The sequence below is a fragment of the Chlorocebus sabaeus genome, chromosome X, assembly GCF_047675955.1.
Source record: "Chlorocebus sabaeus isolate Y175 chromosome X, mChlSab1.0.hap1, whole genome shotgun sequence".
NCBI lineage: Eukaryota > Metazoa > Chordata > Mammalia > Primates > Cercopithecidae > Chlorocebus > Chlorocebus sabaeus.
The window spans coordinates 75,056,898-75,079,226 of NC_132933.1; the positions used below are offsets into that span (position 1 = coordinate 75,056,898).

At 41.8% G+C, this 22,329-nt stretch overlaps 1 protein-coding gene across 1 annotated transcript; it reads right to left on the reverse strand.

Annotated features, from left to right (window-relative positions):
* Positions 1-294: 294 nt before the first annotated feature.
* Positions 295-22,108, reverse strand: PGK1 (phosphoglycerate kinase 1). The gene is made up of 11 exons (XM_007992139.3): positions 21,880-22,108; positions 16,325-16,375; positions 12,616-12,771; positions 12,355-12,499; positions 9,052-9,155; positions 8,298-8,417; positions 3,639-3,753; positions 3,214-3,393; positions 1,519-1,696; positions 1,141-1,239; positions 295-775 (listed from the first exon to the last, which is right to left on the reverse strand). The coding sequence occupies exons 1-11, from the start codon at positions 21,942-21,944 to the stop codon at positions 735-737; spliced, it is 1,254 nt and encodes a 417-aa protein (XP_007990330.1). The 5' UTR covers positions 21,945-22,108; the 3' UTR covers positions 295-734.
* Positions 22,109-22,329: the final 221 nt, after the last annotated feature.

Below are 22,329 nucleotides of genomic sequence, written 5' to 3' on the forward strand. Positions count from 1 at the left end.
CCTCTGGGGAGTGGGAATCTTGAATGGGAGGAATGGGCTGGGGCTTTTTTGTTACAAGCCTTGACTTTTTAAATTATGATCATGTGTAACTGATAGACATAAAAGTTAGAATAAAAGCACTAGCACAATGTCTGCCATAAAGTAGGACCTTGATAAAGAAAAGACATTTATCTAATTGTCCCATCTCTCCACTGCTGCTGCCCCACTTCTCGCATTCAGCAATGTAGATATCTGATCCGTTCCTCAAGTTTCTATTCTCACCCTTCCTAACAAAGTATGACAGGAAAAAATAAATCACGGTTTCAGTGGACACTTTTATTGTTTATTTAATGGATTATCAATTTTGTCTCCCTACCTACAAATGGAATTTCATCTTGTTTCCATGCTGAGTAGTGAAACAGTGACAAAGTTAATCATAATAGCCTACATCAAAAGAGAACTAAGCTAACACAGCTCACTTGTTTTAACAGGCAAAATATAAATATATGCACTCTAGAATGCACAATGTTTAGTCACTAAGAAATTCAAATGGGATCTTGAAGAATGTAGGCAAATCCAGGGTGCAGTAAAGATGAGCTGAGATGCTGTGCAACTGTTTAAGGGTTCCTGGCACTGCATCTCTTGGCCACTAGCTGAACCTTGACATGGAAGGTTTTAGCTAATGCCAAGTGGAGTTGCAGAAAATGCTAAGTTGACTTAGGGGCTGTGCACAGGAACTAAAAGGCAGGAAAGTACTAAATATTGCTGAGAGCATCCACCCCAGGAAGGACTTTACCTGTTTTTGAGAGAGCACACATACATAGACAACATTACTATAGTGCCCAGTAAACCAGATCTCCCCCACTTTATCTTCCCAATAACATGCCAGCTCTTTTTTAGGATATATGGCCAGGAGTTGGCCAACTTTTACATTTTGGATTCCAGGTCTACTAGACCATAACTCTCAGAACAAATTTCTATCTGTCCCTCCCCGCCTCAGCGGATGCCAGAAGCTTTATCTGAAGTTCCTCTGTATTGCTCAGCTAGTAATGACTGCTAATGACAACACTACCTACTAACTTTCTCCACTCCATTCTACCCACCTCTCACTACACAGTCCCGCCCTTCTCCCAAACAAGTCAAAAAACAGAAGAACCTCACCTTCCAGGAGCTCCAAACTGGCACCACCCCCAGTGCTCACATGGCTGACTTTATCCTCCGTGTTCCATTTGGCACAGCAAGTGGCAGTGTCTCCACCACCTGTTGAATGAAAGCCAGGTAAAAAGGGAAGAGAGAGAAAAGAAAAGAAAAAAAACAGATTGGCACCAAAACTGTAAGGCAGTGTGCTCTCCAATCCAAAAGGTAGCTGATAAACCCCAACTCTATCTTACGAAGAGGCTCCTCTGTAAATTATCTACCTGTTTAGTTCTTAAGATTTATCCAGAATAAAGAGACACAGAAGAAGTTCTCCATTCCACCTTCCTCTGATTAGAATTCTGCCAGCTTATACTGGTAGTAGCTTTGTATAGTACCACTTACCTATGATGGTGATGCAGCCCCTAGAAGTGGCTTTCACCACCTCATCCATGAGGGCTTTGGTTCCCCGGGCAAAAGCTTCCCATTCAAATACCCCCACAGGACCATTCCACACAATCTGCTTAGCCCGAGTGACAGCCTCAGCATACTTCTTGCTGCTTTCAGGACCACAGTCCAAGCCCTGAGGGGTAGAGGTGAGAGAAGATGAGCTATCAAGAAAAGCTACTTAAACACCACCTCCACCAAGAACAGAACTCAGGGCTGCACATCAAAGTTTCTTCTAGAACCAAATAGTACCCTTCAGTCTTTAAAATTATAAACCTGTTCATGCCCTTTGTACTCAAAAATTCTGCTGTATGGAAGATCAAGACTAAAGGAAAACCTCAAAAGTTATTTAATAAAGACATTCTTAGCCACACTATTTATGTTAGTGAAGACTAGATCAATGGTTCTCAACCAGGGTCAGTTCTGCCCCTTCACAATAGATAGGCATGTGGCAATGTCTAGAGATAGTGTTGTTGTTGCAACTTGGGAGGGTGCTACTGGCATCTAGTGGCCAAGGATGCTCTCAACAACCTTACAATTCAATAGTCCCCCACAAAAACACAGATGTCAATAGTGTTGAGAATGACAGTGAACTAGATCAGTAGTACTCAAACTCTGCCACGCGTGAGAATCACCAGGAGGGCTTATTCAAACACAGACTGTTGGGCCCCACCCCCAGTTCCTGATTCAGTAGGTCTGGGGTGGGGCCCAAGAACTTGCATTTTTAACAAGTTCCAAAAATGATACTGATACTGCTGGTCTTAGGAACACACTTTGAGAAACACGGAACTAAATAATACATGAATGCCTGACAAAAGAAAAATAAGCAAACTAGCATGGTAAAAACACGATACAATTTTACACAGCAATCAAAATGATATTTGGAGCACCCTAAAATTAACTATATTAGTCTTTAATACACACTTACATTTCTCCCTGATTGTAATCAGTATACTTATTTTTTCATATGATAAAGTTTTCTTATATAGCTTTCTAGATAGCAACATAATCCAAAACAACCCAAACCTTGAAAGTACATGACACTATCTCCAGCACATAGTAAGTACTTAATACACATTAAACAGATGAAGAAAAAACAGATAAAACTAAAAATGGGCCGGGCACAGTGGCTCACGCCTGTAATTCCAGCACTTTGGGAGGCTGAAGCGGGTGGATCATGAGGTCAAGAGATCAAGATCATCCTGACCAACATGATGGAACCCCATCTCTACGAAAAATACAAAAATTAGCTGGGCATGGTGGTGCACACCTGTAGTCCCAGCTACTGGGGAGGGTGAGGCAGGAGAATTGCTTGAACCTGGGAGGCAGAGGTTGCAGTGAGCTGAGATCGTGCCACTGCACTCCAGTCTGGTGACACAGTGAGACTCCGTCTCAAAAAAAAAAAAAAAAAAAAAAAAAAAAGGTTTTGCAACACATTACTGAAGGCCAGTAATCCAATAGCACTGCTTTTCTCCCACGGATTCTTCCATAATGAGGGACTCACTGCAACATTCAGAGCCCTCTCTGGCAGAGATCTCCTATAGAGATTGATAGAGATTGTTTTAAAATGCTTGTTGATTGGCTGAATCAATGAATGATTGATACCACAAAGTTTCTGTTCACTCATACTACCAACCCACTCAAGTGACTCACCATCCAGCCAGCAGGTATGCCAGAAGCCACAGTGGCTTGGCCAGTCTTGGCATTCTCATCAAACTTGTCAGCAGTGACAAAGTCAACAGGCAAGGTAATCTTCACACCATTCTTCTCAGCTTTGGACATTAGGTCTTTGACAATCTTGGCTCCCTCTTCATCAAACAGAGAAGTGCCAATCTACATAGGGGAGCCAAAATGATGGAGGTCAGCATCTATACTAAGAACAAGACTGCCTCACAAAGCATACAGGAACCAGACACAATACAGTAAAAACGAACAATGCAAAGACAAAAGACTTGCCAAAATAAATAAAAATGGGAGTTTACAGGGCTCATGTTAAAAGACTGTTTTCTTTTTACATTTATACAACCTGCTATTATTATGGAGAGCTATTTCACATCCACTTGGCATTGGTTTCCTACCTCCATGTTGTTGAGCACCTTAAGGAAGGTAAAAGCCATTCCGCCACCAATAATCATCTCGTTGACTTTGTCCAGCATATTATTGATCAACTGGATCTTGTCTGCAACTTTAGCTCTAGAAGAGAAAGCAAGAATCATCACTTAAAGAACAATGGACTAGAGAAGTGATATTACAAAGAACCTGAGTTTCTATTTCAAGGCACAGGAACAAAGAAAGTCTCAAAGTGACAAAAGTACTGCCTAACTTTGCTCTATGTTTCTCCAACCCAAAAACTCAATCCATTTCTAAGAAATCCTTTCAAGGTATGGCTCCAGACATCACTACATCTTTTTAAAAATTCCTCACCCCAATTACCATCAGTACATTTTTTTTTTAATTCCCCCTAGAAGCTGACAGACAACAGATTTAAATCCATATTCTTTGTTTAAGTAGGGCTCAGAAGACCTACTCTTATCTAAAGAAACTATGGGTTCCAAATCTATTTTGCACACTCCCCAACACACACACACACACAATTCAGAGCATCAAGGCTGCTAATTGTGTCTAAGCACGATTGCTAACTGTGGGATCCTGGAGACACTCAGAATTATCCTAACCTTAGAGCAGGGATCAGACTGTATACTAAATAAATATATACTGAACAAAAATAGATATTCCTGAAGTCATACCCTATGCTCAGTTGCTGGGACATTTTTTTCCTCTGTCTTTTCAACACAAAGGCTTACTCTGTTGCTGAGGCTAGAGTGCAGTGGTACAATTATAGCTCACTGTAACCTGGAACTCCTAGGCTCAAGCAGTCCTCTTGTCTCAGCCTCTCAAGTAGCTGTGACTACAGGCATACAACACTACCCCTGGATAATTTTTCTTTTTAAATTTTTTTGTAGAGACAAGATCTCACTATGTTGCCCAGGCTAGTCTCAAACTCCTGAGCTCAAGTGATCCTCCTGTATTGGCCTTCCAAAGCACTAGGGTTACATGCCTAAGCCACCATGCCCAGCCAGGATATTTTCATTATGGCATTTATTTTTGTTGGATCACCCAATTCAACACATTTACTGGGCACCTACTCTGTGCCAAGCACTATTCTAGGTCTTTGAGAAACATCAGAGGGCAAAGGCAACAAAAGAACCCTACCCTTTGGGAGTTTATTTTCTAGTAGATGGAAATAAGATAAACACACATTTATCTTTCATCTCCCTATGAGACAGAAAAGATCCAAACTAAAGAGAAACAAAGTAATAGCTGGCCTTCCATAAATATTCCCATATAACTAAATCCCACTTACATGGACAAATCACCTTGCGTCTGTTTCTTTCTTCATTCAATAAACAAGATAATGCCTATCCGGTGAGAGACCCTATGCCAGGATTTGTGAAAAGGAGGTATGAAACAACAGTGATGTGGGTGAACGGATGGCAAGAAACTATTTACTATTTATTTCAGTTGTAAAGATTGGTTACCACCAAGGATAAAGATAGATTGTTTTAAATACACACACATACGCACGCGCGCACACACACACACACACACACGGAAGAAAGCAGTTAGAAAGGAGTTCAATTTCTTCTAAAGAATAGCTTACAGCTCGAATGCCTGTTTCTTCAACGAATCAACAAAATGAAAATAATAAATAGGGGATTATTACAAGAGATACCTAACAGCCAAAGGCAATGCATGGACTTCATTTGAATCCTTATTCAAACAAACCAACTGTAAAAAGACACTTCTGAGATGATCAAGAACATCTGAATACAGACTGGGTATTAGATGATAGTAACAAAACTGCTAAATTTGTTAGGTATAATATGGTGATTATTTAAAAGAAATCTGCTTATCAGTCACAAGATGTATACAGGAGTATTACAGGTTGAGGATCCCTATTCCAAAAATCTGAAATCCTCCAAGATCAAAACTGTTTGAGCTCAAAGGAAATATCGGAACATTTCAGATTTCATATTTTCAGATTAGGATCCTCGACTAGTAAGTACCATGCAAATATTCCAAAATCCAAAAGTAAATCTGAAATCCAAAACACTTATGGTCCCAAGCATTTCAGATAAGAGATACTCAAACCTACGTAACTGAAAGTGTATGATGTCTAAGGTTAACTTAAAAACATTACAGGCATAAGCTCACACCTGTAATCTCAACACTTTGGGAGACCAAGGCAGTCAGATCGCCTGAGCCCAGGAGTTCGAGACCAGCCTGGGCAACATAGTGAGACCCTGTCTCTACAAAAAAAAATTCAAAAATTAGCCGGGCATGGTGATGCATGCCTGTAGTCCCAGCTACTCGGGAGGTTGAGGTGGGAGGATCGCTTGAGCCCAGAAGGTCAAAGCTGCAGTGAGCTGTGATCATGCCACTGCACTTCAGCCTGGGCAGCAGAAAAAAAAAAAAAAAAAAATATATATATATATATATATATATATATATATATAGAGAGAGAGAGAGAGAGAGAGAGATACACACACATATTTCACTTGTATTCACTTTGTCAGTAATATATACATATATATGTGTGTGTGTATATATATGTGTGCATACATTCCTGACAAAACAGAGTTAGGACATAAAAGAAACAAGATTAGCAAAAATGTCAATTAATTGTTGAAACAGGGTAATGGGTACCTGGGAGTTTACTATACTATTCTCTCAACTTCTGTACATATAAGTATTTATTACAATAAAGCTTGTTTAATAAAAAATGAAAGTTTTCCCAAAAACTGTTAATGGCCTAGGGAAACTACACTGCAAGAAAGGTGGCAAAAAAATCTCATATCCACTTCCCCATAACAGCTATTGCAGTCTGAACCTAAAAACCTAACCATAAGGTGGCACTAGGTGGCACTCACTCCCATATTGCAGGTCTACAGAAAGTTGGAGAACAAAGCCCAGGAATATATATCTTTTTCCAAGAACAAGACACAACAACCTGTATCTACGTGAGTTATTTTTAAGACTCTGAAACTGGGCTCATAAAGCCTAGACAGCAACTGTATTAGCCCATTTTCACAATGCTATAAAGAACTACCTGAGACTTGGTAATTTATAAAGAAAGGTTTAATTGACTCACAGTTCCCCATGGCTGGAGAGGCCTCAGGAAATTTACAATCATAGCGGAAGGCAAAGGGGAAGCAAGTCATCTTACATGGTGGCAAAAGAGAGGCAAGCGAGGGGGGAACTGCCAAACACTTTTAAACCATCAAATCTAGTGAGAACTCACTATCACAAGAACAGTAATGGGGGGAACTGCCCCCATGATCCAATCACCAGGTCCCTCCCACAACACATGGGGATTATAATTCGAGATGAGATTTGGCTGGAGACACAGAGCCAAACGGTATAAGCAACTATACTACCTGAAATTGACACCCAACTCCAGAGTCAATTTTCATCAGGAAATAGTATGTTCACTCCCCTGGGGGAAAAAAACTCTGCTCATAGAAGAGTAATGGGCCTCCAGCCATAAAGAGGCTGTTACCTAGATCACCATACCAAGTCACAGGAAGTTGTCTTATCCAAGTACTGCTGGCTCTCTATCCCTGCTTTATCACCTAAAATTTATCCTCCTCTCAACCCTCAATTCTGAAATTTCTGTTTTTAACTAAGCCATTAGAAAATCATTATCTACTTGCTGCCTTATCCTATAGGAGAAAAAATAAAATAGGTATGTAATCTAGAGAAATTAGGTCAAAATTATATATTAAACACATATGAAGAGGTTTTCATAGTTATACCCTGCCAGGTTGTATGTATGTAAAAGGCTCAAGCACTTCGAAATTGCTAGATGAGCACCTATAGTGGATCTTTCCCATTCTTCCCTGCAGAGCCATCTTCTATCCTTCTCTACCCTGTTGTGTCACAGGAGGCGGACCTGCATGGACCACATCAAGGAGTTTTCTTGCCCTCTGGTTTCCATTTGGGTTTCAGCCAAATTGAGGGTAGGAGGGAGTGCAGCAGCAGGAGACTGAAAGATTAGAGTATTTATTGCCCTCGCTCCCCCTCCCTACCAGATCCTGTGTCCTTTGACCAAAGGCTACAGTTCCCATCAGATAGCTCTCTCCACACCAACTGTCCTCTCTGAATTCTGAAAACCATTCCCCTCCCTTTGTCCCTTCAGGCCTAGAGATGGTGATGCCTGTTGCTAGCCCCAAATTACTGTACTGTCCCTTTGCGGTTTCCCTGAACCCTACCCACACCTCTGTAATTTATTTATTTATTTATTCATTCATTGATTCATTCACTCATTTTGAAACAGGGTCTTGCTCTGTCACCCAGGCTGGAGTGCAGTGGCGTGATCACAGTGCACTGCAGCCGCTACCTCCCAGGCTCAAGTGATCCTCCCACTTCAGCCTCTCTGGTAGCTGGGACCACAAGTGCATATCACCACCACCCAGCTAATTTTTTTTGTAGGCATGGGGTCTCACTTTGTTGCCTGGGCCCATCTCAAACTCCTGGGCTCAAGCGATCTTCCTGCCTGGGCCCTCTCAAAGTGCTGGGATTACAAGTGTGAGCCACCATGCCCAGCCTGTAGTTCCTTTATTAAATTCTCCTCAGTTACCCAGTGTGACTGAGCTGTATGACAATAAACCACCCAAGTTATGGCCTACTACCAGGCAAACAATACTTAAAGCATGATCTTAAAGAGTTCTTCATACCCGCCCAGGATGGCCAGGAAAGGTCGCTCTGGGCTCTCCAAGGCCTTGGCAAAGTAGTTCAGCTCCTTCTTCATCAAAAATCCACCAGCCTTCTGTGGCAGATTGACTCCTACCATGGAGCTAGAAAAGATCAAAGACATTCAAATTCTAGTCAATCCCTATCATTCCTCCTAGTCCTAGAGGCCAGCTCCTTATCATTAAAACAGTTCTACTTTTGGACTGCAAGAAATCATGGTTTTCATCCCTACATTGCAACAAAAAACACTTAGGTACAAGATAAGATTTTTAACTAATAGTGCAAGGTCAAGGGGAAAGAGTAAAAAGTATTGAACTTAGGTAGAATTTAAGTTACCCAGTTAACACTCTTCAGCAGGCCAAAGGGCAAATCACAGGTAAGTAATTGGCCGGTTGATGATAGCAGAAGAGGATTCCTCAATTTGCTTCCTACTGACAGCATGAGAGTCTGATCTTATAACGTTCATAAAAGGATAACTCTGTACAAAGTATCTAAGGTGAGAAAGAGCAACCTCTTCCTGAAACTCCACAAAAGGCTCTACAGTCACCAACATTTTTTTACCTTTATTTCCTCTTTGGATGAAAGCTACTCAACAAGAGCCACAGTGGCAGTTCCAATTAGAGAAGGTGAAAGGATTACAGTATAATACAGGACTCTCCAAAAGCAACCCAGAGCTTGGGCTACTCAAGTAAACAGGAATGCTGTTCTTAGTGTGGTAGTCAACAAGGTTCTTGGTACCTGTGGGCTCTGTGAGCAGTGCCAAAAGCATCATTGACGTAGACATCCCCTAGCTTGGAAAGTGAAGCTCGGAAAGCTTCTATTTTGGCTGGCTCGGCTTTAACCTATAGAGAAAAACAAAAACAGAAAATGTGATGGCTCCAAAGACAACTATAAAAGCATTTCATACACCAAGAGTCCTCTTAAACATCTCTAAAGACCCTGAGTAGGTGGGACAGTGATTTTTTACAACCAGCAGTAGGATGTGTTCTTTCTTCCAAATATTCCAGGTACTTTGGTCATTTCTGCATGTTTCTACTCTCCCTTAACTTCCCTCAAATTGCAAACCTAATATTCCTGAACAATGGCTTAACCTCTAATCACATGAAGTTAACAACATCCCACTAGCCTCTCCCCAGCCTTCAGCTCAAGGTTCTGATTATCCTTCCCTCTCCTTGACTTAGTTCCTCATTTTAAACATTCTCCTTGTGATAGTATCATACTTGACTCAAGCTGCTGGCTACCAAGGCCTTTCTGCGAAGTGAAAGGGGCTCTCACACATATTCCTTATAAAAGCAACAAGGGCAAGCTGGGACAGAGAAGGCAGAAGGAAACATGACAACAGAAAAGGGCTTCAGAAACACTTTACATTGACAAAAAGGTATTTTTTATTATTATTATTATACTTTAGGTATTTTATGGCCTTCTCTGGAAGCTAGGCATCTGAGAACACAAGAAATATACTTCTACAGAAAGAGAAAGGAAGAAAATGTAGAAGTTAAACATAGAGCTTTGAAATGTCAGCTTGCCATCAAGGGATACCCCAAAAGGGACAGAAAGCAAGATGGGAGGATAAGCAAAATAGAGAGTCTCTGGCAGGAGATTAAGCAAAGATGCACAGGAAGCAAGCCAGATAAAAGGAGACATGACACAGAAGAGTACACAGCACAAAGCAGATGTTCATTTTAGTCACTGCCCACTCCTATGCTCCTATGCATCAAGGAGTCCATTTTTTATGGACTGTCATAAAAAATGGGGCTTTTCCCTAAAGAACCAAAGAACTGCTGAGGCACTAATGCTAAAATTGAAGATTGTGGCACTCCCGTAACCTCTCTAGAATAGAATAACATCTGCCACTAGTGATTGGAAGATGACACATGTAGTAATGATAACAATGCTCAAATGTAAGGAGACCTGAGTTCTATGTCCAGCTCTGACACTAATTCATTGTGTAACCTTTGGAAAGTTGCTCTCTCTGAAATTTTCCCTTCTGTCAAAAAGGCATAACAACCCCTCCATTTAAGAACTATTTAAGGAGGCCAGGGGCAGTAGCTCACACCTATAATCCCAACACTTTGGGAGGCCAACATGGGAGGATCACTTAAGCCCAGGAGTTCGAGATGAGCCTGGCCAACATAGCAAGACCCCGTCTCCACCAGGAAAAAAAAGGAAAAGTCAGTTGGGCATGGTGGTATGTGCCTGTAGTCCTCGCTTCTCGTGAGGATGAGGCAGGAGGATCACTTCAGCCCACAAGTTTGAGGCTGCAATGAGTTAGGATCATGCCACTGCACTCCACCATGGGCAACAGAACAAGACCCTGTCTCTTTAAAAAGATATTTAAGGAAAAACGGGGTAAACTGAAAGCTCTTCATGAATAAAGGTGCCATGGAAATAAACAATATCAATCAGAACTCATTTCTCATTTACTGATCTGCAAATAACTAGAAGAAAGAGAAGGCCCTTAAAAGATCAATGTGGGCACTTTGGATAAAGGGAAAATGTTTATGTCCTCATGTCCTCACTTTGTTTTTGTGTTTTGAGATAGAGACTTGCTCTGTAGCCCAGGCTGGAATGCAGTGGTGCAAACTCGGCTGACTGCAACCTCCACCTCCTAGGTTCAAGCAATTCTCCTGCCTCAGCCTCCCGAATAGCTGGGATTACAGGCAATTGCCACCATGCCCAACTTTTTTGTATTTTTAGTAGAAACGGAGCTTCAGCATGTTGGCCAGTCTGGTCTCGAACTCCTGACCTCATGATCCACCCACCTCAGCCTCCCAAAGTGCTGGGATTACAGGTGTGAGGCACCGTGCCCAGCCTCACTTTGTTTTTTTCATCCATTTTGAACTTGGGACTGACTCCTGAAATTTCAGGTATTAAAAGCCATTGGATAGTGAATGTCAAGTCAATTAAATAAAACAGTCATAGACTAGCACAGTCAGCTCATCATTTCCTAAATAAAAAGTTTTGCTTCAATTTGCCCGTTGCCTCCTGCCACTTCTAAGCCCTAGAGTTCATGCATCATGAATTCCAGTTTAAAAGGACACCAAATTTTAGGTCAGCATTTGACTCCTAATACTGTAGCAAGACCATGCCAAAAGCAGGATAAGGCAAGACCAGCACCTTTGGTGCTAAAAAAAGAAACTGCTTGAAAGCAGGCACTCCCAATGACCTTAAGAAATGTGAGAAGCCAAAGGAGACTGAGATACTAGACTCAGAGCATCTTGTTCTCTGAGACACTAAAGACCAGAATAGTGGAAAGTACTAAAAAATGCCTTCAGCTTCCTTTCTAGCCAATGGGCAAATTCAAAATCATCTGCAAAGAGACAGTTTTATCATTGAATATTTGAATTCCGGTTGTCAGTTCACAGTCATCTGTTTGGTGAGTTATCTAGGCTGCTTTTGCACAACATCGGCAGAGATGAGTAGTTCCAACAGAGACTATATGCAGACGGAAGTGACTGCACAACACAGAAAGCCTAAAATATTAACTATCTGGCCATTTACAGAAAAAGTTTGCTGATTGAATGGGCTGAGCTCTAAAGCCCACCAACAGCACCACTGCCTCTAACTTTAATCATATGACTGCCTTTCAGAAACTCAAGTTTTTTTTTTTTTTGAGGCTTAGTTTCTTTATGAAATAAGGTGATACCTGTACCTCTTTATCTTAAAGAGAGATTTAAAGGAACATGCTTTATACGTCTTAAGAAAATGCCTTAAATCCAAGGTGACATCATCATGACCATCATATTCACTTTTGAATACTCTTCCACAACAAAGGTGTTCACATATTTTTCAAACATATTTAAACACCACGTGAACATGAATTCAGGAGGGCTTCTGGGATGCTGGTAATATTCTATCCCTTGACCTAGGTGGTGGTTACACAAGTGTGTTTACTTTGAGATAATCCATCAAGCTGTGCGCATTGTATACTTCAATAAAAGGTGTCTAAGGAAAAATAAATGAGCCTTCTCTCTTCTTCAACCACAGTCTCTTACAAACTCAGGCCCTCATCCCCAATAATGTCAAAATCACAGGTCCTACCTTGTTCCCAGAAGCATCTTTTCCCTTCCCTTCTTCCTCCACATGAAAGCGGAGGTTCTCCAGCAGGATGACAGACCCAGCAGCTGGGTTGGCACAGGCTTTCTCCACTTCTGGGCCTACACAGTCCTTCAAGAACAGAACATCCCTGAGGAGAGGAAGAAATGAAGACACTTGAGCAGTCTGAAAGTTAAGAACCAGTAACAACGTGCTTGACAACCTCCCCCACCACAAAGTCTACCAGCACCAGAGCCTGGCACTTACTTGCCCAGCAGAGACTTGAGTTCTACAGCAACTGGCTCTAAGGAGTACTTGTCAGGCATAGGGACACCATCAGGCCGGCCTAGGTGGCTCATAAGGACTACCGACTTGGCTCCACTGTCCAAGCAGAATTTGATGCTTGGGACAGCAGCCTTAATCCTGCAACCAAAAAGAGACAACAAACAGAAGGAAGTTAGTCCTAGAAATTAGTGGGAACTACTTTATTGATAACCTCATAAAGCATAAAGTTCCTTTTCTTCTCCAAGTTCCTTCAAATCTACTTATCAGTAATTCAATGGTGGTCCTTAGGAGAAGTTAAATACAATGCCAACCCTCCACCTAGGATTGTACAATCTCATTATGTATCTGCCCCTTTCACAGAAAACAGTTAACACAGCAGGCCTGAGGCTGCTATCTACAGAAGGACCTGTTTGCAAGATTGGATCCTGGCTGGTATCTGGGAACTTGGCTTTCAAAGTTAACTGACAAGTGACAAGACCGACAAGGGCTATTCACTCTTCCTAGACTGTCTATACAAACATGGTGATTTATGCTTAACACCTGCCCCACTCTAGAAGTCTAGAATTTTTTTTTTTGAGACAGGGTCTCACTCTGTCACCCAGCAGGCTGGAGTAGAGAGGCACAATCTCGGCTCACTGCAGCTTCAACCTCCCCGGGGGCTCAGGTGATCTTCCCACCTCAGCCTCCCAAGTCGCTGGAACTACAGGAATGCACCACCATGCCCAGCTAATTTTTGTATTTTTTGTAGGGGTTTTGCCATGTTGTCCAGGCTGGTCTTGAACTCCTGGGCTCAAGTTATCTGCCGGCCTCAGCCTCCCAAACTGCTGGGAATACAGGCATGAGCCACCACACCCAGCCAAAGTTTGGAATTTTGGTAGTTGCTAGGCAGAGGATACCTACATGACCAGTTCCCAACAAAAATCGTGGAATCTGAGTCTCTAGCAGGCTTCTCCAGGCAGAAACATTGCAGACAATTACTGCATTTTTCATAGCTGAAGAAAAACACTTGATGTGTCCCCTCACGGGTAACTGGAAGCCTATGGATTTCTCTAGACTGCCCCATGGTCTTTTCCTCTTCCTAATCTTGTCATGCATTCTTTCACTGTAATAAACTTTAGCCATGAGAACAACTCTGAATCCTAGTAAATCATCATGAGATATGTGGGTGGTCCTGGGGACCCCTGAACACACTCTTCTTATATGACTATGGAAAATACATAAAATTCTCAAATCTTGAAACCATCAAAGGAAATTTGGGGAAAAATCAAAAACATGTAACTTTTCTGCACCTATTATATTAATAGATACTAAGTCACTTTTTTATGTAGGAAAAAATAATTGCACTGTACAGAGCTTGGTTTCCATAATGTATCACGTTTATTATATTATAAATTAATCAAAAAATTAACTCCCTTTAGACATTTAAAAGTTTTGTTACAAACCTGCTACTAACTTGCCATTTTGCCAGTTTATAAGAAATTAAAATTGATAAAGAAAAGCATTTATTTATTCACCAAATAGTTACTGAATGCTTCTTTTGGGCCAGGCATCATTCCAGGTTCTGAGAATGAAATGGAAAACTTTTTTAAAAAGTCTATGTTCTCATGGAAGTGAAATTCTAATGGAGAAAGACAATGAACATGTATGTATGTGTGTGTACATGTAATACATCAGATGGTGACATACAGAAAAAAACACACCATTGTTCCTCATTTTTGTCTCCCTACTTTTGAGGACAAAAATAATCGGAGAACAATGGTAGAGGAGATTTTTAGATAAGATGGCCAGGGACAGTCTGATAAGATGACATCTTAGCAAAGAATGGAATGATTAAAAAAGTTGTATTTCTAAAATATCTTATGCTATTAATATTTAACAGATATAAGGGATGTGCTTGGCAAAATGACAGGCTCTATTCTGGGACCAATACCTGAAAATGTTCTGGGTCTAGACCTGCACCATCCAATATGACAGTCATTTAAGTCTGCGTGTCTGTTGAGTACTAGATATATAACTAGATCAAATTGAGATGTGCTGTAAGTATAAAAACACATGCCAGATCTTGAAGACTTAGTACCAAAAAAGTTAAATGTCCCTTTAATTTAATTAATACAATTTGGCTCACATTATGTTTCTATTAGATGCCACTGGTCTACATCATTGGAAAGCACCTTGCCAGTACAACCCTTCATTTAAAATTTAAAATAGGCCAAGCACAGTAGCTCACGCCTGTAATCCCAGCACTTTGAGAGGCCAAGGTGGGCAGGGTCCAGGAGTTCAAGGCCAGCCTGGGCAACATGGCAAAACCCTGTCTCTACAAAAAAAAAATACAAAAAAGTAGCCAGGTGTGGTGGCCCACGCCTGTGGTCCCAGCTCCCTGGGAGGCTGAGATGGGAGGATCACTTGAGCCCAGGAGGCAGAGATTGCAGTGAGCCAAGATCGTGCCATTGCACTCCAGCTTGGGCGACAGAACAAGGCCCTGTCTCAAAAAAAAAAAAAAAAAAAAAAAATTAAATAAAAACCTTCTTGATGGATACCCCATTTAACCTGATGTGATTATTATGTACTGCATGCTTGTATCAAAATATCTCATGTAACCCATATATATACATATATTCTACAAAAATTAAAAATTAAAAAGTAAAGACAAAAATAAATAAAGACCTTTTACAATCTAGTCAAAAGCAAGAGCAGTACTCTCACTTAAAATTTCTGTTTCTGAATCTAGGATCCAAGACATTGGAGCAGCTAAACTGATTGAAAATGTACTTCTGAAGTCTTTCCTGTTTGTTTTTTGGAAGCCAAAACAAATGAAAATTCTCAAAAATTGACTTTATCTGAGCCACCTGCAATGAGGGCTTGTAAAACTACACATAACCTTAATAACTACTGGTACTTTTAAAATCCTTCTCTTACATAGTTCTTCATTTTGCAAGAGAAGCCAAGTAACTTTAAACTTTTATATTCTTTTTATTTTTGTGTGTTTTATAGAGATGATGTCTCACTATGTTGGCCAGGCTGTTCTCGAACTTCTGGCCTCAAGCAATCCTCCTGCCTCGGCCTTCCAAAGTCCTGGGATTACAGGTGTGAGCCACCGCACCCAGCCAGCTTTTATATTCTTTAAAAATGAATACCTCTGCCAGGTGTGGTGGCTCACACCTGTGGTCCCAGCACTTTAGGAAGCCAAGACAGGAGGATCACTTGAGTCCAGGAGTTTGAGAACAGCCTAGGCAACACAGTGAGACCCCATCTCTACAAAAACATATTGTTTTAATTTAACCAGGCGTAGTGGCATGCATCTGTTGTCCCAGCTAGTCGGGAAGCTGAGGCCAGAGGATTGCTTGAGCCCAGAAGGTTAAGGCTGCAGTGAACCGTGATCACACCACTACACTCCAGTCTGGGTGACAGAGTAAGACCCTATCTCCAAAAAACAAAATGAACTCCAAATTCTTCTAATTTTCTTAAGATTTTGCTTACATTTGTATATTCTTACACTTTCTTAAGATTTTGCTTACATTTGTATATTCTCATAAATAAGAAAGCAGATCAGATAGTGGGTTGATAGAAAGCCAAAATCATATGTCTCAAGTTGCTACAGTTCCATAACACAATATGAAAGGAAAAACATTTCATCCTATGTACCCACACATTTAAACCCAGCCCAAGGCTTAGCAGGGAGCAGGGACCTTACCTCTGGTTGTTTGTTATCTGGTTGTTCTTCATAGGAACATTGAAGTCGACTCTAAAAAAGAAAGATTCAAGACCATGATCAACTTATTGTTCCATCTAAGATTAGGAGATGCACTTTTAATGAACCAGTTAAATAAGTCGGAAATTCAAATCTCATCTTAAAAATAATCAGTGGCATTAAAAGTTAAAATAGTGGTTAGTCGTGGGGAGGATGGAGGGAGTGGTGACTGGGATAGGACACCAGAGGCTTTGGGGTTCTGGTAATGTTCTATCTCTTAACCTCAGTGATCATACAAATGTGCTCATTTTGTGGTAATTCTTTGAAATTGTGATTTGTGCCCTTTTAGGTATGTATTCATACTTTAAAAAGAATTTTAAAAAAATAAAACCTAACTTAAATCACAGGAACTAGCCCTGAAGATCTGGGAAGCTAAAGCCAGTTCCATCTAAAAAGATATCTGTCTGGGTCTAGCACAATAGTATCTGGGTAGCAGCTGGAGGGGTGAGGAATAATAAGGAATGCATCTTGATCCTAATTCCCTTGATACTATTTCTGGGTCCTCGTGAAACTAACATGACTGGAGAAAAAAATTAACTGGAAAAATAAAACACACTAAGAGAAAATCATTCTTTTTGGAGAAAGTCTGGGGCCTTAAGACTAGAGGTCCTTCAAGCAATACACACTAACATAAGACAGCCTCTTTCAAAAAGCCTGAGAAGAGAGGGTGGGACATGTGTCCCAGCCCACCTGACAAACAGGCAAATTAGAAGGGAAGTAATCAAGATGACACAAGATAATAATGCACTGCAGTCTCTCTTACCCAACAGATTACTGTGTTACCATTCTTAAGAACCAATTATTCTGAACTCCTTGGAACCTCAGCCTACTTCAATGTGAATGAAAACAATAATGTAGAGTAGCTATTTTTAAGGTCTGTGCCTACCATGATCATTTTTAAGTGATTTTTTTCTCATGGGGATGACAGTATCTACCTCATAGTTATTGAGAAAATTAAGTCAGCCAGCAATTTGTAAAGTGCTTAGAAGTGTACCTGACACACAGTAAGTGCCATAAAAGTGTTAGTTGTTGTTATATGTTTCTCCAACATGTAATTCTGTGATTTGACAAGTGCATCAACCACTACTAAAAACAGCTAGCTAGCATCACTTGCAAAGGGACTACAGCGAAGTATGACCTAATCAAGAAGACCGCTGCTATCCTTGATTATAAGCCTCCATCTTTTTCATCTGCCTTTTTAAATACCCCTTCCTCTCTAAGGCTAAGGCAATTACAAACTCCTACAGACATACTGAGAAGACCACCAATTTCCTATATCCACTAGGCCTGAACTCCAATACACCTCACTGAAGAAACAGCCTTTCCAAAGGTAGGTTGAGAAAAAATAATTCTATATTAAAACATGTTTTAAAGTCTTCAAAATTAAAGGCAGTAAGCCTCTGATGAAAGAAATATACTCTACTTTGCTTCAGGCCACTTGATTCTGTCTTCTTTAAATATCCTGAACAAGGTGCCTGCCAGCCTTAAAGTACATTCCAAAGAAGAGAGTATCCCATTACCATGGGTCATTTTGCCCCATGCAACCTCCCAGAAGGCCTATGCTCAAAAGAACTAATGGCAAAAGGATGGGCACAAGCCACTTCTTGCAGTGCTACTCTCTACCCCTGACCCTTACAGAGAGGAATATCTTTGGGCAGAGACACCTAAGAATCTGTCTCATCTACCCTAGCTGCCATGGTGTCAGCTTACTAATGAATTAGACTTGGTTTGTACTCTCTCCTCAATGCCCTCTGGATTACCTCCCCTCATCTCCTACACTCAAACAGCTCTGCTTTTACTTCTCCTCTGAGGACTCCAACACAGAAACTGCTCTTGCCTACAGATTCTACGGGTTCCATTTTACATAAAATATGCACAATTTCCTTTTTTTTTTTTTCGTTTCCTTATAACACTCCTGAGCTTTACTTCAGGCACAAAGTCAGTTATTACTACATAGCCATCAGAACGAAGAATAACTAAAATAAAAAATAATAGCACCACCAAGTACTGGTAATGATGCAGAGAAACTCATTATTCACATACTGCTGGTAGAAATGTAAAATGCTGCAGCCACCTTGGAAAACAGTCTGGGGATACCTCAAAAGGATGTGGCCCAGCAATTCCACTCCTAGGTGTTTACCCATGAAAAATGACAGCATATGTCCATACCAAGACTTGTGTACAAATGTTCACAGCAGCTTTATTTGTAATAGCCCCAAATCAGAAACAACCCTAATACCCTTCAATGATAGTTAAAGAAACTATGATACATCCATACCACGGAATACTACTCAAGAATACACAGGAATGAACTTTTGATACATGTGACAATGTGGATAAATTTTGAGGACATTATGCTAAGTGAAAAAAGTTAATCCCAAAAGGTTATACACCACGTGATTCTATCTGTATAGTATTTTTGAAGTGACAAAATTTTAGAAACAGCGGATAGATCAGTAGTTACCAGGAGTTAGGAAACAGGGTGGTTATTATTATAAAGGGGTAGCAAGAAGGAGATCTTGGTGGTGATTGAATGAATAGTTCTGTATCTTGATTGTGGTGGTGGTTACACAAATCTATGCACGTAAAAATGGCATAGAACCATATACACTTTATACCAATGCAATTTCCTACTTTTGATATTGTACTATAATTAGGTAAGATGCATTCATTGGGGGAAAATGGGTGAACACAAGACTTCTCTAACTTTGTAACCTCCCATGAATCTTTAATTATTTCAAAATAAAACATTAAAAAATATACTGGTTTAGCTGGAATAAGAATATCAAGTCTCTATCCCCTGAAATCTCAGGTCCCAGGTCCAGTTCCATTAAAAACTCTCAAAGGAACCATGTCCATCAATGCTTCACTGCCCCACATGGAAAACTGGGATATTGTGGGTGTCTTAGAGACTTTTTCTCTGCTCTCAATTTTTTCCTGTTTCTCTTCCTACTACATCAAAGCAGTTTCTTTACAAGTTACAACAGGTTGGAGAAAACCAGTGAGGTTTAAAAAAAAAACAGGCAGGAGCAAGCAAAAAGGAAGTGCAAGCAAAGGATGACTGGCAACCTATGAGAGAAAGAAAGGAAATTACCACAAAAAAAAGCAGAAGTGTATTCAAAGAGGGTGTCAAGTCAACTGGGGAGTCCTAAAAAACTAAGATGGAACTGGTAATTAACAAGTCAGAGGTTTCTGGCTACCCCGTTTTCCTTCAACAAATCAATTTCCCTTGGCAATCCAAACCAGTGGACCAGAAGAGTCAGCAAATACCAGAGTTCACTTCTGCAGGACAAAGACGACAAATGAGGCAGCCACTACTCAGGAAGCCCCACTCCGGAAACACTGCCAGCAACCACCACGTTGAAACAAAAAAGAATTGAGCTGACACCACATGGCTGCCTAGGCATCTCCAAAAAAGTAGGCCTACAATGAAACTCTCTGTTCAAAAGAAATACATTAATAATCAGGGAACGATGTAACTTCCTGTCCTCAGCCTAAATAAGAAGGTATCCAGATTACAGGAGAAAGGTCTATTACAGGAGAAAGGTCTATTTCAACGTATCCTTGGTCATTGTCTCGAATATCTAGCTGATCTAGAGGATCTAGCTGATAGCCAAGGAGACCCAAATTCTACTCTCAGCTCTGCCACCACCTTAGTAGTTCAGTAACCCTGAACAGGTCATTTTCCATCAGCAAAACATGACTAGCCAATCATTTCAAGGCTTTGGGTTGGTGTGTGCTAAATGAAACTTTATTAGGTCCAGAAGGAGAAAAGTTAAGCAGCTCCTACAATCCCACCCCCAGCTAGCTTCTTCAAGCCAGTTTCCCTACAGAGAGAGGAAATAAAGCCCAAGACTGCAATTATAGGAAGGTTATCCGCATGATGTCCCACTCCTTGTCTTTTAGTTGGTCCAAGCATCTGGAAGAATCAGCCTCGAACACACGGGAGATGCAAGGAACTAATTAAAACCTAAAAGCTAGTTGCATGCCAATGTCCACCTGTCCTGTTTTTTACAGGGTCTATCCCCTTTTATTAGGATTATATGAGGGCCAGAAAGGGCACTCTTCTAGTACTAACATGGCTGTGATTCCTACTTTGTCCAGATTACAAAGGCCTATGCCATTTGGGGAAATGTGGAAATCAGGTATTTTTCATGGACATAAATTATTGGGTTATTCTATCTCCACAGCAGGGCAGAGGTTACCTGCAAAGTAATACTGACCAAAGTGAAATTAGAGAGAAGGGGAGAGCTATATGTACTTTTAGAGTACCCATACACTTCCCTAACTCAAACGTGTCCTCGTATGTTTAAAGTTAAAGGGAGATCTCCTACTGACTTATGTGTCTGTTAATATCCAACACAAGCCCTCATTTGAACCAGCCCAAATTGGAAAAGGGGCTAGATTACACCAGCCACATGCCTACCCATCAATCAACCACTTCCCAAAAAGGTCAAGGTTGCAAAATGCTATCAACAGAAACCTTTATGACCCCTCAAAAACACCACTCTTGGATCCTGTTAAGGTATATGAACAGTCAAGTCCATCAGTTACATACTGACTCATCCTCCTGCACCTTGCTCCTGGCATGCACAAATATACCACACGTGACAAAAAGGATAAAGATAAAAGCTCCACACTATACCAACAATTCTGGCAGATAAGAGAGAAGCCGTGTTGGCAAGTGACCAGAGATCCACATGCGCAGAGTAAGAGACCCAAAGTGCACAAGGAACCTTCCCCCACTTTCAAAATTTTGCTTTTCCAGCCACACGTGGGGATGAGGTTGGAGGCCAGCAAGTATGAGCAGCCACACCCTGCTCTACCATTACCTAGTATGTCACAATCCTGATGCAAATCCTGTGCCCAAGAGTCCAACGATACCACGCTGCAGGGCAGCAGAGGCCTGTTACATAAGCTCTGCAGGGCCTCCTCCGGTGCGCCCCGCCCTACCCTCCCACCCCAATTCTTTAGGGACGGGGGACTGGGGGGTCTACTCCTGAACAGTTAAATCAACATCCTCTTGGAAAGATATCCTTTTGTGCAGGGACCTGTGAGATGTGGGCCGTTTCTCATTTGTCTGCGATGGTCTAGGAGTGTGGGGGAAGGGAAATTAACAAAATGACCTTTCAAGGTCCCTTCCTTGAAGCCTAGAGATTTGCAGGATAAGCATTAAGTCTCATCTCGCCGACTGGGAGGTGGAGGCAACGGAACTGCATTTCACCAATAGGAAAAAGGACAAAATGGGTCCCAGCAGCAATCTCAGCCCTTCCTTAGTGGGACCCATCCCCGAAGGGGGTTTCGGCTGCTTTCTGGGCTGCAGAAAATGCGGCTAGAAACCACCAAACCCGTGAGCAGCCTCGCCCTCCAAGCCTAGGACCCGTGGGGCCCAGCCAAAAGCTAAAAGCGACGTAGAACAGACGAGAGAACAAGTCGGCTCAGGCCAAAGAGGTTTGCGACAGAGCACAGAGGCCACGCGGGCAAACGTGCAGAATTACCTCATAACGACCCGCTTCCCTTTAACATCCAGCTTGTCCAGCGTCAGCTTATTAGAAAGCGACATTTTGGAAATACAGCTGGGAAGAGAGGTCGGCGATTCGGACAACCAGGGAGCCTACCGCAGACGTGCCCTCGGGAGACGAGAAGAATGCCGAACACCACGCGGGCAGGAACAGGGGCTGCACTGCCGCCCCACACCCCGCCTCCCGCACCGCCCCTTCCCGGCCGCTGCTCCCGGCGCGCCGCGCAGAGCAGCCGCTATTGGCCACGGCCCATCGCGGTCGGCGCGCTGCCATTGCTCCCTGGCGCTGTCCGTCTGCGAAGGTACTAGTGAGACGTGCGGCTTCCGTTTGTCACGTCCGGCACGCCGCGAACCGCAAGGAACCTTCTCGACTTAGGGGCGGAGCGGGAAGCGTCGCTGAGGGGCCCACAAGTGAAGCGGCGAAGAT